The following is an 18,062-nucleotide window of genomic DNA, read 5'->3' as shown; positions in this document are numbered from 1 at the left end:
TAGCTTGAGTATTGAACAAGGAATTAAGGTGAGGTTTTAATTCCGATCAATTTGGTAACCCACAGGACAAAAACTGCAGACTTTTCTGTGAATAGGGGAGCTCCTTTAGTGGATCTCACCTGACAGTGGATGCTGTACTTGGCAAGCTCAGGCTTGCCCAGTCAGGAGCCCATTTAAGACAGCAAGAGCATTTCTTCACAGCATTGCAAATATCTTCTCCCCTCTACAAAGCCCCCCAGCACCCCTGTAACTTTATTGCAGCAAATTCTTTCCAGCACAGAGGAAACACTGTTTTGCAAGCACAACACACTGTGCTGCTGAGCGTGGGTCAAAACATTTCCTCGCTTGTATAAATCAGCCTCAATACTTCAGTTCAACCTTTATAACTCAATCCTGTGAACCTCTGCAGACCAAGAGCAATCATTCGCTGCTAGCATCCTCAATCACACTGCTGCAGCAGAGCTTTAAAGAAACTGGCACTTACTTCCCTGAAGGTGGAAAGCGCTAAAAGAAAGACTAGGAGAAGCAGCACTGAGTAATGTGTGAGGCAAGTGCTCATACCGGTGACAAATGGTGTTACCAGCATAAAAGAGACAAGTGCAAAAGGGAGAAGAAAGAGGGAAGGATTCAGGGGGAAGGGGGGAGGGAAATGAATAGGCCAAATCTTCAGCTGGCATAAATCACGTATGCTACAGTGGCGTTGCTTTCAGAGGTCTGAAGCCCATGGTGAGTATTTATCCTCCAAAAATATGAAAGAAAAAGCCATGGGGAAAAAAATTAAACATTAAGAAAGGTAAAGGGTGAGTATTCTGCTGCTGGAGACCAAATCATATGTGCAAAGACCTGGATTTTCTTCCTGGCCATTAACCTGCAACACACCATCTGTTCCCTTTCCTTCCCCAAGGTTTTTTCTGTTACAGGAGCAGGGTGGTACTCTCTGTTTGTATGGGGCTTAGCAAAACGATGCCCAGAACATCACCAGCAGCTCTCAGTGCCCCTGGCAGGCAATACCAGTAAAATAATAATGGTGTTTTCTCCCACCACTCAGCACATGTCCTGCTCACTCTAGCCACATGTCCTCCCGTGAGCTGCCTCTCCATGGGGCAGTGCTTTCTGTCCTTTGTGTGCCAGGGGAACTGAATGTCTCAAAGATGGTACAGGTGGCATTTTGCCTCTCTAACCAGAAAGGTCCACCATCAGATAAAACTTAAAGAAGAAACCCAGCCTCTCTGTATCTGTGAGGCTCCAAATCACTGAGGACTCCTGGCCACAGGACCCTCCTGATTTTTGGGACATATCGTATACAGGAGTGTGCAGAGCTACATTTTGTGCTTTGAAAGAGTAAATAGAAACTTTGACTTACCCTGTGGTATTAGCTGCTCCTCTGTACCTCTGTGTCCTTTAGGCTCTAGTTAAGAGGGTCAGGGTAAAAAAAAAAAAAAAAAAAAAAAAAAAAATAGGGAAGGGAAAATATATGAAAAATTAGGTCTCTTGCTGCCAACTGGCTCAGCCAGAGTATATATATTTTCTTAATACTCAGTAAAATGTATCCTGTTGATTAACAAGCTGATCAGAAAGGCCAGCAGTGCAGCTGTCTCAACAGCTCTGATTGCTTTTAAATGATTGTCTATTCTCAGCCCTGTCACTCACAGAAGAAATAACTATCCTAATAAACAGTAGCAAGTTTTCCTGGACTTCAGCCTGGAGAGGTGTCAGCCAGCCCAGAGCTATAAGGTCACCCAGAAACACTCCCACCATTCAAAGCATCAAGTCCGTATCAACCATCTTTGTGTTAGACACCAACATCCTGCCCTCAGTCCATCCAGCTGAGAAACTTGGTGGCACACAAGCTAGGATTTGGATTTGCTTTGGCTGAAAAACTAGAAGCAGGGCTAAGTGGGTAGTATTTCACAAAAAACTCTGGGGATGCAGATGGGAGGGACAAAGGCTTAGCTTTCCACAACCCCAAACCACACAGGACACTCAGGTTTTCGACTTCCACCTACTCTAATGTCACACTTGTTGAAAGACCTCCTGGGGTTTGCAATCTCTGTACACGAACCCAGGGCCAGCTTTGAGCAACCAGTCACAGTGCGGTGTTGAAATCCTGAAAAACGGGCAGTCTCCCACCATCCTAAACCAACTGCATAAAATTCCCTACGTTTCCCCCAACCCCACAGTGTGTTTTTTTGGCCGGTTTTGAACTGTAGATAGGGTATGGGCAGGGAAGGAAGCCAAATGTGGACCCAGATCCATGAAAGATCCCCACAGCTCCTTAGCAAAGCAAGTATTTGAAGCCCTCAGGACTTGGGTAGGGGCTTGAGCAGGCAATCACATGTCAATGAGCAACTTAACCGATTCCTTCTAATTGCTGAAAGACACTGTCCTGACCTGAAATGGTCCAGTGCATGCCTGATACCTAGTTATTATGCTAGAGTTCTAATTCCACACTAGGTTAAATAAATTTAGGCTTGAAAAATAAAGGGTAACAGTGAGCAAGGACTACACCTGGTAGCATCCAGGCAGGGCTGTAAGGCATGCAGCTAGCTGTGAGCACAGCCCGCAAGCCTGGCTGACAAGACAGACTCACATAAAGCTCAGCCAACATCACCTAGTTTTTGGAAGTGATCATTAGCTACCTTCTAGATTTACTGCAGGGGTGGAGGGTGCTGATGCTGAACCACAGAGTCAGCCCGATGCAAATGCTACAGGAGATCCATTCTGGTTTGCATCACTGCCTGGGTGAGTGGCATTCGCCGCTCCTTGCTGAGCCGGAGGAGATTATCATGTGCGAGGAGCCTCCGAGAGGAGAGGACTTTGAGTGGAAGGGACAGAGTCATCAGTACTTTTGCTGGATTGACTTTAATACAATGAAGTACAGGTGCAGAGATACTGTGACAGCAAAAATAAATGACATGGAGAAGGCAGAATGAGCACATAATGGACACCGGGGGAAGCTGCTTTAATTCAGTTCCTGGCAGCCGTCACTGTGGTTCTGAAAATACTTTGCAGAACATATTGTTAGTGAACCTCCCTCCATGTTGTGGCATCCTGTCAAATTATAAACATGGACGACATCTGGTCTATGTTGGTTGCTCCAAGTCTGCTGCAGTCATGAAGGGCTGCCATAATAAACTGCTTGGACCAATAAATAAATAAATAAATAAATAAATAAATAAATAAAAGTTTGGTTTGTTTTTTGTTTTTTTTTTTAAAAAAAAAAAAAAGGGAAAAAAGTGAAGTAGGGCCTATAGAGGATAAAGAACTAAAGAACTGCTCTGGGAGCAAGCAAAGCAACTGACAGACAAGGCGGCTTTGGAAGCAGAGAGCGGGGATCTTGAAATGAGAATGTCAAGGTCAAGGAAATTCAATGTGTAGGGATCTGTCTAGCCAAGTGGGCTCAGAGGGAGATTTTCTTATAAGTGTATTTTTTTTTCATGCCACAAGAGGGATCATAAAACAGCCCATTGCGTTTATGGTAAATTTAAAAAACGTAATGCAGACTGCAACTGATGTTGCTGTTCATGGGAAAGTTTCTCCTCCTAATAAAACCAAGAATTATCCCTACACCCCGGTCCTCTACCTCCCTGCACCGCTCCCAGACAGGGAAACACTGCATTCAGCGCTCAGTAGGTGAGTATGAATTGTCCCCCTGTGATCCCAATGGCTCTCTGGAGTTTCTTCAGGAATGTTTCAATCTATCCAGGCCTCAAAATCCACAGACTCTGTACTTAAAACATGTACACTGAAACATACAGGCAGGCATAATGACCCTACTGAGGTTAACAGAAATCTAACTTTCCCAAGGCCAGAACTCAGCTCTCAGTAGATGCTTGTGCCAAGAGAAATCGAGGCTAGCAATGGGCCATTAAAGCTGGCAAAATCAAGCTTAACGTGTTAGTTTCTGAGCTTAGCTGACTTCTTCCAGGAACATGCCTGCTCTGTGCTGGCTTAACTCAAGGAAGGGCAGAAACATGGAGAGAAAAGCCGAGAGTCCCTCTCTGCGAAGGGGTGACCCTCATCCCTGCACGGGCAGTGGATCATGCCCACTTTGCTGTAGCTAAAAGGATGGTTTGAGGTGGGATCGGAGAAGACTGAATTCCTTCCTCATATCTGTGAGTCCACATGTGAGTTGCCGTGCAACCTTCTCTCCGTTCACAGCTTGGCAGAGAGGGAGGGACAAGAGGCAACATTAGACTGAACAGGCCCTGGTTTGGAGGAATCCTGCCTCTGGAGATAAACAGTGCTGATTCTGACCCTGAAAGAGAGACTGAAAGCTCTCAAAATGCCTCTCCGCAGGGTGGCTTACCTGCTGAGCACAATCCCATTTTGCAGCGAGCACTTGCAAAAACCAAAGCGATGGTGTCCCTGCTGAGGCTGCAAAGCAATGCGCAGCCACGGAGCCGCCCACGCCAGCGAGGCTGCCCGCCCCGCGCTCATCGCGCGGCACCATGCGGCTCCCGGCTCCATCAAACACACGGCAGCAAATGTGCCCACAAAAAAAGAGAAAATAGCCCATCTGAAAATCTTAACCCTCTTCTCCTTCACTGAGCAGAGGGAAGGAGCTGTCAGTGTTTCCCTCCAACCCCTCTCCCCTGCAGCTTCCAAAGCCACAGCAGGCTGACACAGCCTCCTTTTTAGTTACCCTGCAGCAATCCTGTAGGTAGGGCGGGTGATTTGGTGAAGAGCAGATTAGGCTTACCAACAGATCCCACTGTTTTTCTGAGGACAGTCCCGGGATTCAGCAGGGGAAAGGCATCTGGTAGCAAATCGTCGTACCACGTGGCCGTCGTCCCAGTGATCGGCAGGTTGTTTTCCAACGGTGGGCTTCGCTCTGCAGCCTCCAGCAGAAGGATCTAGACAGGGGACATGGGGAGGGCAAACGAGGTCAGTCGGATAGTTTCACGCGCGGTCTCAATCCTGGAGAGGTCTGGGAACTCCTCTCCTTGCCAGCAGGAGCTGTGAATAATTCTGCATCACAGACTGCAGGGTTTCGGTGTTACAGCTCTATTGGTTTTCTGGAAAGTGGCAGTAATTAGTTGGCAGTAATTAGTGTAGGAAGCTGCTGTGTCATGTTGCAGGAGAGTCTCACATGCACCCTCCTTGGAGAGGGCTTCACTGCTTCCAGAGACTCAGCCTCACACGGGTTGTCCCTCTGGTAAGAAACATGAAACCAGGGACCAGAGCTGGTGCTAGGGGACACAGCATTTCACTGCTAGCTTACGTGTTCAAATCCAGAGTCGTAGGGTCAGCAATTGCCGAGAGCTGGTACCCTGGATGCCCAGGGTAGCAAACTGAGGTGCCTCTGGACAGGTACTGGTTGCAAATCAAAGCACAAATGCTGACCAGATTAAAGATGATGAAGAATATGAAGCTTTTAAAGAGCTGAATTGATTTAATTTTGGAGCAAATATAAAAAGGCAGGCAATTTCCTCAAAGAGCTCTACTTGGAAGTACTAGGATATTATTAAAACACACAACTGTTTCTATACCTTGTAAACACGCTGCCTTCAAATAAAGCCACATCCCAATGTGTGTCCCTGAGCTATTTGGGCTAGTTACAATCTAACTTCCTTGGCAAAGTGACCCCGTTTCCCCTGGACGATTTAGACTGCTGTTCATCAGGCTGTGCTCCCCAGCCACTGGTGGCCTGAAAGAAACTGGAAGTTGGTCTTTAACATAGCTGCAAAAAACCTAACTGCCCACAAGAAGTTGAGAGATGGAGGACCCAAGTGGTCTCTGCCCACCGACAAACTCCATTAAAGTGAAGTCCTGGGGAACATTCATCACAGTTTATGATCAACATTGTTAATGAAAGTGTTCACAACATTTGGATTTAAAAAAGAAGACATTTTCTATTTTAATCTGAATGCTTCATCCCCCTTCCTTCCTTGCCACTAAGCAAGGGTGGAATGACAAAGCAGTCTACAGATTTCTTTTGAAAAAGCCTAACCCATCGGGAGCACTGCCCTGGCGTGCCAAGCCCACGTGTTCTGCTGCAAATGCATTTTACCCCAGTCGGAGGTATTTTACCCCTTTACAGAGGCCAAGGGCAGCACCCACTTGCCAGGTGGGGCAGCCAAAGGGTTGGCAGCCCCCGCATTAGCCGCGCCTGGGGTGCAGCGGCAGCCCTGCCGCTCGCCCCACAGCTGGGTGGACCCCTGGCAAAGCTGCCTGCCCGGGGTACGCGCAGGATGCCCATCAGGCAGGAGCAGGGCTCAGCTTTCCACAACAGATCCGAGCATCCAGCATCTCCAGCAAAGTCTGCTTTCTAAGCATAAAGCTCCACGGGAAATTTGTTTGACACTGTGCTTTGTTGCAGCCCTGTCTCTTCCTGTTTGGAAACCACCTAAGCAAATACTGATTTAGGGATAAGGGAAATAAAAGAGAATACGGCTCAAACTTTCCACTAAATCCCTAGAAGGTTTAACATGCTGTGTTGTCTTTGCATAATGAAGTCACACTGCAATTATAAATGAGAGTGACTTGGCTCCGCTTGTTTGTTTTAAACTTGCAATTATTACAAGGTTTATCACTTATTTATTACAAGGCATGGAGAGAGCCAGTATTGCAGCAGCGCCAGAAATGATGAACTTCCTGCAGAATGTACTGGCCTGACAGGGGTGAATCAGAAACTAATTAAACTGGGAGCTAGGTTAAGTGCAAGGGAACTGAACCTCAGCTGTTGCAAACAAGCAAAATTCTTCCTTTATTGCAAGGATCTCTATTCACAGATCCAGAGTCTTGCTTTCTGAGTAATAAGAAAGCAAAAAGCAATCAGGTCACAATGCTTTTATTCAACAGGCTTCTCTGACACCAGGCAAGGAAGGAATCTGTTCAAACTGTCTCTTGAACTTCTTTGCTTCTAACCAGTGATTTATTTGTCAGACTTTCAAGGAAATACGCTATCCGTTCAAACAAACACTTAAGCATGTGCCTTACCATAATCGTGCTTAATTCTCGTTGACATGGGACTCAAGGGTACGTTGATGACCTTTTCTGAATCACTTTATACTATTATATTATCCTCTTGCTTCCCCAGCAAAACACACAGATGTTGCCAAAGCATACTCAGCAACAGAGGCAAAACTAATCCTGGAGGTGGCAAATCAGAGGGGCTACAGCCAGGGCAGGGTCAGGATGCTCCATGCTGTGAGGAAGGGACCGACGAGGGCTCTCTTGGACAGTATTTTGCCGCAGCCCAGCGGTGCTGTGGGAAGAGGTGATATTAAATCACTGGCAGCAACGGTGAGGGCCCAGCAAACTGCAGGGGTCCGGGGCCCTCCCGGGCGGCGCGAGCAGCACCAGCACAGCTCTGCTGAAGGTTGCATCTGGAGTGGAACAGCTCCAAATCATTTTTATGGGTGATAATAAAAATGTGTTACCACATAATCAACACAAAACAGTGGCAATGGTATCCTTTTCATTAAAACAACATGTTTTAAATGAGCACTCTGCTGATAAATGCTGTAAAAGATTTTAAGGCATGCACAGAATAATCCAGTATGCTCTTTTATAAATTGACTATATATACTTAGCAGTCATTAAGGCTCAAACCATAGTAACAAGTTTATTTTTCCTGGGCACAAAATGATAGAGGTCAGGAAGTCTCCAGACTCGAAATTGCTGAGAAATTCTAGTTTTTATGATTAGGACTGAAGAAGTGCCCAAAAGAAATAAAGTGGAAAGAAGAGAGCTCTCACATCCGTGAGATCCACAGAGCCAAACTAAAGAAGGAAAAGCACAAGGGATTTAGTCACAGTCAAAATCTCAAACTATATACAGTTCTTTCAACAAGGAGTGTCCTCTCATAAACTAGCACAGCACATAGCACAAACGGGGTCCTTACGCATTATTGCAATAGCACTGGAGCCATTCATCTATTTTCTGTCACGTTCTGTTTTTCTTAAGGCTGCCATTGCCGTAGTCAAGGGACTTGAGGAGAATTCCCACTTTCATTAAACAAAAAAAGAAAGCTTCTAGCCCTCTGAGTAAACTGCTGGAAAATGATACCATAGAGGCTCACAGCCAGCAAGCAAATTAGCAAAATGTGCAATGTATTAAAGTCTAAGTATTAAAGTCTTGGTATTTTCTAGTCAATAAGGTAGAGGTAGAGAGAGGGGTAACACCAAGTGAAGAAGAACGTGTGGTTTAGATTGGAAATCCTCATTGCAAGCAGTGCCCACCTCTCTTGCTATTACCACTTGCGATCCAAGTTATGCCTCCATGAAGAATGGAGGCAGAAAACATCCTAATGCCACCATATAAACGAAGTATGCCTTGATACCGTGGGTAAACATTAGTCACCCAACTAACCATAGCCACGACAAAGAACTGGCTGAAGGGCAGCGCTTGTGGTTGGTGCCTGTGGTGTCAGGAGGGCAGATCCCTGCAGAGGACACGAAGGCCCTTCCTCCCCAGTTTGTGCTGCATTGCACAAGGTTAAGGATGGCCTCAGCTCAGCAAAACACTCGGGCTTTTGTCTTTTTGCACGTATGGAAACAAAAAGTCAAATCTGAGCCTAAATGGACACGCTGATCTGGAGCCTCTGGCAACAGAGGTCCCACCGGCATGAGGGCTTGTCTCTGGTTTCCAGACCCCACCTCTCAGACGCAGCTGAACTGGGTCAGAAAGCTGGAAAGAACTGAAATGGGGCCGCGTGTCCTGCCAACACCGCAGCGGGAGACGGGCCCGCCGCAGGAGACGGCGTGTGAACACGAAGGGAATGCAGGAGGGATGATGCACTGCACTGGCCAAGGAGCTCGCAGGCCAGCGCCGGGCGGCAGAGGTTATTGCCTGCAAAACTCAGCCCCGGCCCTCTCGCGTCCCGCGGAGCCGTCGGGCTCACCTCGGCACGGGATCTGGCGCTTGCTCGTCTCCCGTGGCTCGGAGCCTGGCTCTCCGCTGCGGGGCCTGCTCACGCCTAGGGCCCTCAGCAGGGACATTAGTGTTATGTGCCTGAAGCTCAGTCCCAGCTTACTCAACCCACCTCCCCCTTTTCTATTTGCCAGCATAAACTTTCTGAACTTCAGACACATACCACATTTCTTGCGTCAGATCAAAAGCTCGGGCCAGGGACAATGGAAACGGGAGGAAGGTTTTCATCTTCTTGAGATGTTCAGTGTCAGAGGACTTTTTTTGGCTTGGAGTGGCTTTGAAGAACCCTATTTTGGTTTGTTCCCACACATCAAAAGAAGATTTCACAAACACAGCCTCCTCCCATCATCTGTCCTCTGCTTGCATTCCTGATGTCCTATAACTAGTAGGTGCTAGAAACAAGGAAAGAACAGCCGAGCTTCCAAAGATTTCAAAATGGATACAACAGAGCTCAAAATGGTTTTTCTTTGGATAAAAATCCATGGAAATGCAGGGGGAATCATTTGACATAATCCAGATGGATATTATTAATTAATAAACAGGGGAAATTTGGTCTCTTGAAGCATTAGCGGAATTAACTCCCCTCCATCCCTCTCTAAAGAGGAGGGAGAGAAACTGCATGAATCCAGCTCATCAGCTAAAAATTCCAGTGTAAAATAAGATTCCCTTGATCTTGTAAAGACACAAGCTGATTAATAATGGTAATTGCATAACTTGTTGGACATATCTTTCTTTATAGCAAATTATTTGGCAAAATACAAGGGTTTTTTAATCGTTCATCAAGACACAGAGCTAAACAGGGAGTTATAAAAAAATCTGATGGAGAATGGTATCTATCTTGTAACAATATGAAACCTGTGAACACAAAGATCCAATGCAGACTCAACTGCTTGGTTTCAAAAGCCAAAAGTCATTCAGTAAGTGTCCACTAAAATCTGATCAATCAGGTGCCCAGAGAGAACCTGGGTATCTTCATCCTTATTACATCTTAGAGGCTTAGAGACCAAAGGGGACAAGATAATTAGTGCATGGAGGAATTTTTGTTATATTGATAAATTATGTGGGAAGCAATAGCTGATGTCATTGTAGTGACCCAATGTAGACCAAAAGTTAAAGTTTATGTCATCAGCTATTGCACAGAAGAAGAAATGTGGACCAAAGGCTTCTGCCAATCCACAGGTAGCACAGCTCGTGCTCTTTCTGCAAACGTATTTGGATTTTTGTACAGGTTTACAGGGTTTCCAAAAAAAGAAGATGCAAAAAGTGACTGTTTCATCAGCAAGTATCTTCTGGAGGGAAATGAGAGCAGAGAATACACAAAAGCATAGCCCAGTCTACTAGTTTAGATGAAACGCAGGCAGTGTTCAGCAAACCAGCAGACCACCAAGGCTTTGCTTGAGAGAGCAGCAGCAGGGGAAGGACTGGCAGCAGTTATACCGGGTCACTGCACCCTGAGGCACCTGGGGAGCTTCTCTGATATTGCTCCACATTGGAGATTTACCTCTGCTGCTGTGAGCCCACGCAGCCTGCCACCACTGGCACCCCGAAGTGTTAGAGCCAGGGGAAGAAGTTAGATGTGGAAAGGACCCAGCAATCCTTTAATGCCGTGCTAAGAGCTCATTGCAGAGTGAAGTACACAAAGGAGCTCAGAGTGAAATCAGATTCCCCATTGTTACTTTAAAACACCTGATAAAAATACACTGGAGCTATAACCTCCCACCCTCAAAATCACATCATTCTTCTCTGCCCAGTTTATTGCTTGTCACCTGCTGGGGATGTAGCAGTGCTACAGAGATGGAGCCAGGCCAGCCCGGGATGAACTTAGTCTTGACAAAGTAACATCTGCTCTCAGCAACGGCTTTGAGATCAGCTCGCTGCTTCTCACCAGGTGAGGAGCCCTTAACTCTGGCTGAGAGATTCACAGCAGCCAGCTCAAATAGGCTGAGATGTCTGGAGTGCTTGCTTCCTCCGCTGGACTCTAAATGAAAAGCTGCAGGAAGAGAGCAGCACAACTGGGAAAGATAAGGGACTTGGAAAGATACGGGAGCTGGCTCGCCTTGCTGCAAGCTGAAAAAAAAGGGCCCAAATTTTCTCTTATGATCATAGCTTCCTTCTGAAGATTGCCTAGAATTTCTGATTGAGAATCAAGTGGAAGCTTGCAGGTTTGGGCATGAGGTTACCAAAGGCTCTGTGCACTTAGGCTCCTCACATACCTCCCTTGCTGAAATCTACTTTTTGTCCACAAAAGTATTTCTCAAAAAACAAAGCTTGCAAACATTGTTCCCATGTAGTAAAACCACCAAAAGCATTTCCTAATGCAGACATAGGATTTGCTTGGCAAATTAAGTTGCATGTCATAGAAAAAGAGAATTTTTTAAAGTTATTTTATGAAAATATTAAATATATTTGACTAAAAATGCCAAACTTGTAGCTAAAAGACTTTGTGGGAGGGGATGGTGGAGCAGGAGGTCTTTAAAACCTTTTTGTGGTTCTGGCAAATGATTTACAGCACTGGCCAAACACATGGAACGGTCTTAAGGGACAGATCGCTCCCCTTCAATCCAACAGTGATAAGAAATAAGATCCAACCATCTCTAGACTTGAGAACAAAAAGATTTTAACTGTCATTCTGAACGACGGAAGCATGCCCTAATGAGAGGAAGGCCAGTACCCAAACTGCTTCAATCGTCCTAATCATAGTCATGATTACTGCTGATTAGAAAAAGGCCAATGAGATAGATGCAAAGTTCAGATAGGAACATTGATCAAAAATTCAGTTTGCCCACCCAGTTTTGGTTCGTGATTCCCCCTTGTAAAAGTCAGTTAGGACATTGCATTTTCTTTTTAGGGACATTTGTTACATTAACTGACCTACAGAAACTCAGCATTAAATTAAAAACTTTACAAGGATTGATTTAAGGTTGTTATTGCTACTAGAAACCAGCCTGTTATTATGCAGCTACCTGTGAAATAGCCCAAATAGTCCTTAAATTCAATGCATTACTGGACATGGAGAGGCAGATTCTGCATAGGGTCATTAGGAAACTTTAAGGATTAGATAAGCCACTTTCCTGTTCAGAACAGAAAGAAAATAAATAACTGCTAGTGGCAATCACATATGCAACATGGAAAATCCATGAAAGTCCTTGAAATATCAAGCAACCGCTAATGTCCACTCTATAGGACCAGCAGCAGCTTCACAGCCAAGCAACCGGGGCTTCCCTCCCAATCTCTCAGCCGTGTCACAGCACCATGAAACATTTTCTATTTTCCAAATATTCTTCCGCTACAGCAGGAATTTGTTTTATTGTCTATCAGAGAAATAAAAGACAAACCCCATAAAGCATCCCAGACAGCTGCCAGTATTTCATGAAGCTGCTTGGAAGAAGGGGGAGATCTAGAAACATTTAATACAATGATTACATTAAAACTCCAAGTAATGGAGCTTCATAGTCAAAAGACACAGGGTAGTGAAGGTGCTGTGGGATAATCTGTTCTAAATAAATGGGGTGATTTCATATAAATAGCAATGTATTGATCAAACTCTGTGCACAGTACAAAGCTTTTCTTTAAAACCTTTCAGAATCTTTTGCGTGGGGAATCACATTACAAGGACTGTTTTCATGCAAAAAATATGCATGTCATTTATCAATCACACAATTAATCAATCAGACACTAGATATGTAATGTTATCTCCCTGCATTAAAGCTGTAAGTGAAATGCCACGGACTTCTCAAAAGCGATGTCAGGAGATAAGACTGTGTTATATCAACTCAGATCAAATGCTGCACTCAAGCTCCAACCAAAAGCTGGGATTAATATTGCACTGCCCGTAGCTCTTTGGTGGAGTTTGTTAAAAGAAACTAGGCAAACTAAATGAGCAGAAATGTTAATGTAGCTGCCTGCTTTCCTACTAGCACTGCCTGCCGTGGGCAGCGGTGCCGCTCTCTCCTGACACTGCAGCTCTCTTGAGATTTGTTGGAGTTTGTCCGGGCTGAGTCCTGTGACACAGGGGGGCAGCACCAGGCTCAGGAAATTCAGAAAGGAAGGGCTATACACTCTTCCCACTAAGAAGCTGTGCTCGCCTAAGCAGAAACCTTGCATGTGAAATAAAAGCGGGGTTCATTCTCCCCTCCCTCCAGTGAGGCTCCCCACAGAGTCAGGGGGTGCCGTAGTGATGTCAAGTAAGATGTCATAGGAGAGAAGTAAGGTTTGGGGTGTTGGGGCTTGGGGAGGGGATAGTTTTCTTCTGGCCTGCTCACTTTCTTGTCCTTGACTGCAGGCTCAACACCATCCTCCCTGATGTAGATTCCTGTGACCTGTAGATTTCAAGCTCAACACCATCAATCAAGCTTTCAAATCTCTGGCACCCAAATGGGTCTGGTATCAAGCAAATGGAATGGGCCAACTCCATCCTAAGGAGATGACATGGTAACTCAAAACAGGAGAGACAAGGATGGAACTTGAATCCATCTCCCTTCACCTCCTTTCCTGCAGAAACATCTCCTACAGCCACAAGGACAACCTAGAGCAGCGTTAAGGAAAGTGTCAGACATGTGAAGAGCTTGTTCTGCTGCACAGTTCAGCCATGTCTCAGAGTCTCTCTCCTCCCCAGGGGCTATCTAAGCACTGGTCCCTAATGAGTCATTTTTCATTCCATTTGCTCTGTGTTTATTCTTGCTTCTCACTTTCTGATTCAACTCTCATATTACAAAAATCAGAGGGTCACTTTTATTACCTCATTTGGACACTGATCTTACAAGTTGGATGAACCAACTAATTCTTGCAATAAGAAAGATGAGACCATTTTTTAGGGGGACAGCTATAAAAGCCTGCAGCAGTGGAGGAAGAAGAAACCGGAGCCTTGTAGCCTTTTCTTCCATGACTGAGTTTAAGTTTCTTTAACTTGTCCTTCACAGACACTGGAAGACAAATGCATTTTACATATCCTCACACATAACCAAGGGCCCTTGGCTCCTTGTCCCCATTGCAGAGGTGTGAGGAAGAGATTGTTTTTCACTTTGCCCCTAACCTACTCTATTAAAGCAAATCTTCTCACCCAGGACCAATCTGCCCAGGTCCACAGTACCTTCAGAAGTAGCTTTCTACACATTTGCTCTCACCCTTGGGCCTTGCCGTATTTATAACAAGTCTACACAGGCTCCACGTGCCTCAAAGCCCTTACCAGCAGGTGCCAGTGACTTTACCTTCTTGAAGCTGACTGGCTACACTGAAGTGGCTGATCTTACCCGTTGCCATTCCCTGAGCTCACCATGGTCATATGCTGGGCTGAAATTCAAAAGAGTAAAAGTAGCAAAGCTCCTCAACTTCAGCTGTCTCCAGAAGGAGCAGGACTGTGGCAGGAAAACCTGTCTCTGCTTATAGGAGGAATGAATTTTCACATCTGCCTTTGCAGAACAAGACAGCAAAAATCAAGGTGAGGGGTGGATCAGCCTCCAACACTGACAAGGGATGCCCATCTCATCGCTCCTGTCCTCTTCTGAACAGCTTCAGGCTGTTGTGGTGAAATGAGACATTACAAGAAGACAGTTTGGAGACAACTTCACATCCAAATCATCCAGAAAAATAGAGATCTTTCTCCAAACTCCAGGCAAAATCCAGCAGGAATATAGACTATACTAAATAAATTCAAGCACCTTTTTAATGGTGCTAGCTATTATTGAATAACAACAACTGAGGTCATTACCTCGCTACATAGATCAAACTGAACTTAAATTAACCTTGAAAAAAGGGTGAATCAGAATATTTCTCTTGTGAACAGCACCATCTTTCATGTAATGTTGCATCACTCTCCATTTAATTGCTACAGTCAATTTTTGCACAGCACCCACAGCTTTTCAGACAAAGCAGAAGCCAAAAGAGCAAAAGTACTGGGCCGTGCTGCAGAAAGCACCCTTGCAGAGATGCCATCTGTAGTACTTCAGAATAGAAAGAAATAACTAATTTTGCTCCATAAATGTAAACCCTTTGATGAGCTTTGCTCCCAACTTGGGTCTCTGGGGGGGCATAGTAAAGTCAGAAGGAAACCCATCACAGCAACAACACAAATTGCCCCACTGCAGCACTAAAACAGAGACATGATGCACTACGCCCAAGATCGAGAGCTGACAGGAATCAAGTTACCCAAAGCCCTACTCTCAAGAAAGCAGAGAGGAGGTGGTGTGGTCTTGGCTATGGCTGGGACTGAGGCAATGCCAAAACTGTTCAAGTGTCATCTCCTGGGTCTGGCTGGCTACATCTCGGCACTGAACTTTGCAGGCATCCACCTCGCTGTTCCTCATGTTGGAAGGTCTGCAGGACTGCGAAGTCTTCAGCCATCAACACGGTGTTTGTTGATGATGAGTCAGTGCTCCCTCCTGAACACGGAGCAGGTTGCAGCCATATGGCTGCCAGCATAGGAAGCATTTCCTAAGGACAGCACTTCGGGTTTGTCAGTCAGCAAACAAATGCCAGTTGCTGCACAAGCGTCCCAGGTTACAGTAGGAGACAACGTGCTCCTGGCCCTCACTAGAGCTCCCATGCAGAAGGCAAGCAGGCAGCACTTCCCAAATACTGGGGGCACCCGGCAGTTGGTAACAACACCAGAGAGCAGATTGCTTTCAGGTGATGGGAACATCACCCAATTTAAACCAGCTTCATATCTGTAAGACAAACCCACTGACCTGGGTGCAGCTTCACTCTTGGGCTAAGACTTCTCAAGGGGATTTAGGTATGTAGGATTTCCTTCCTCCTCCATGAAATCCTGCCAGGGCCCCGGCTGAGGTTGCCATTAGCCTCTTACGCTTTGTTACCGGACATAAGTGCTGAGCAGCACAAGCCAGCAGAGCATGGGTGCTCTGATGTCAGGACAGTCTTTGGTTATCACCTTCCAGTAAGTCAGATATAGAAAATCCTGGAAAGTGAAGGAAGGTACAGCTGGCTACAGGCTGAGCATGGGAGGGCTGATTTATGTCTCTCTGAGGCTGGTCCCATGTTTACTTGGATTCAGGACTGCACACACAGAGGTCAGTCACCAGCCCCTCACTCCTCTCCTAACGCCTCCAGCTCCTCGCTGCCAAAGAACACCCACCTGCCAGGTCCCGCTGCTCGGAAAAGCAATCCAGCTCATCTTTGTCCTTTGCACTACAACAGTTGTTTTCACTTGAACAATTCTGCTCCCCAGAATTTCATTCCCCCCACCGCTTCATTTTCCTGTAGCGGAATATAACTGTGAAGGCTTTGAGCATGTTCCAGACAACATTGCTCACTCCATTTCAGCACAGACAATTCCCAAATTACCATAATATCATGCACTGGCCTCAAAAACACCACACATCCACCACCCCTCTCCACAAAGGTTTCTCCCTAAATTCTTTTATGTCATTGATAACCGTCAGTTAATGAATAATAACAGCAGCATATGCCTTAAAGGGACCAAAGCACTATATCTAACAGCCAGCACTGGGCTGTCACAAGAGGAACCACAGATCAAAGGGGAACGACTGACTCAGCTGCTCTGGTGCTAGACTGGAACAATTTATCTGAATCCCAGTAGGTAGAAATTAAAACAATTTGCAGAAAACCCCCCACAATGTGAAGGTCTCCCCCTAACATTTGTCTCCACTAAACTATGCATGAAAGCCTCCCATCTTTCAGAAAAGGGATAAAAAAGGAGGACTGGATAGCACTTGAAGAGCTGACTAATGAACAACTGTTCTTAGAAAAGTCTACATACCGTTACTCCTCTGTTTTGCACTCTCCATTGGTAAGGTTTCCACAAGGCATTTTTAGCAAGAGAGACCAGAATCTGCTTCTTCCCTGGGCCAGGGGAATCACTGCTTCACATCCCTACATTATCAACCCCCTGAAGGCAAGAGATTTTTCATACAGCTCCGTCTGCTCTCTCTTTCTGAAGCAAAACCTGAGCCAATGTGTTCCAGCTGAGAGCAATGAGCTATTTGTTATTTATTAACAGCTGCACACTTGTGAGAGTGGGGAGCGTGGCCTGAAGGCACCCCCGCACGGCGGCAGGGTGAGGGCAGGCTTGTAACAGGCACGCACAGCAGTAAGTGTGATGGCCACACAAGGCCTGTTGTTTCTTAGATTTGGGTGTTATTTAGGAGGAGCTGAGCTGAGCAGCCAAAGGGGAGAAGGGAGGCAGAGATGCAGCTGGGTGGGAAGTGGCTGGAGCCAGGCTGGAGGTGAGTGATGCCCGTGTGCGCAGCAGCGCTGGCCTCGTTTCCTGGGGCAGAACCACTGCCACGGCGTGTTCCTGGCTGTGGATGGAAGGACAAACACCTGATCTCTCCAGGGCTGCCAATTCGACATCTTTTTCACTGGCAACTCTTGGAAATTTTTGCCAAACAGAAGAATAAAGGCAGGTCCTTACCTTGGCCTCAAGCGTGTTTAGCCTCTCGGTCATATCTGCTAGTCTTGTGCAGTTCATGCATTCTAGAAAGAACAAAACAAAAATATGTAAAATTTCTACATACTTTGCCTTTTAATCCATGGCTTTCAGTCAGCAGACCCTGATCCCTTTTTGATACAAGGCCCACAGAAATGTGATTCAAGCTCAGTTATGGGGGGAAGATAAGTATTCAGATCCATTGCACAGGTGAACATCTACAGCCACATCACATGTTTGGGGATGTTTAGTGGGGCAGAGTACAAACCCAAGTTCCCAATAGGTAGAAGGTAGATGAAAAAAAAATTAGTTTTAAGACTTCTCATGGTGCCAACCAGCATGTTCTGTTGTCACCAGCAGAGATACTTGTTCTGCCCCTGGCACAAGCTGGTGCGGCACATGCTCCCACCTCACGGGACATCAGGCGGCACAGCCAATACTCCATTTAGCTCTGACTGTACCCTCTCCTATGCTATGTCCTGGTGAAATACCAAGGAAAACAATGAATATACAGAATGCCCACCTCTGTGGAGTCCTGCTCCATCCCCGGGCTTCCAGGCCCTGCTACTGCTCCCGCAACAAATCATCTGCCTCAGTGACAGCAAGAAAATCCAAGAAAGACTCCAGGGCTAATGCAGACTGGAGCTGCAGCACAAAGTGGTTTCCATCTCACTTTGCTGCATAGAAGCAACAGACAGGCAGCAACCACCAAAGGGATCTTGAGAGGATGCATTAGCAAGAACAAACTTTGACATTTGGCTCTGAGTGCAGTTTAAAATGT

The 18,062-nt window shown here is 46.0% G+C and overlaps 1 protein-coding gene across 6 annotated transcripts in view; it reads right to left on the bottom strand.

Moving 5' to 3' along the window:
- The window catches only part of COL26A1 (collagen type XXVI alpha 1 chain), a 180,405-nt gene that overhangs the window by 27,955 nt on the left and 134,388 nt on the right, over positions 1-18,062 (bottom strand). For all 6 annotated transcript variants that reach the window (XM_042791594.1, XM_042791595.1, XM_042791596.1 and 3 more), the window contains 3 exons: positions 17,267-17,328; positions 4,703-4,856; positions 1,364-1,408 (listed from right to left, as the gene is read on the bottom strand). In XM_042791594.1, the coding sequence (XP_042647528.1) occupies positions 1,364-1,408; positions 4,703-4,856; positions 17,267-17,328 (261 nt within the window). The remainder of the gene's footprint in view (positions 1-1,363; positions 1,409-4,702; positions 4,857-17,266; positions 17,329-18,062) is intronic.

The sequence above is a fragment of the Tyto alba genome, unplaced genomic scaffold, assembly GCF_018691265.1.
Source record: "Tyto alba isolate M040663 unplaced genomic scaffold, T.alba_DEE_v4.0 Super-Scaffold_19, whole genome shotgun sequence".
NCBI classification, from domain to species: Eukaryota; Metazoa; Chordata; class Aves; order Strigiformes; family Tytonidae; genus Tyto; species Tyto alba.
The sequence above is the reverse complement of the archived record's forward strand: the minus strand, read 5'-3'. Positions and strand labels throughout refer to the sequence as shown.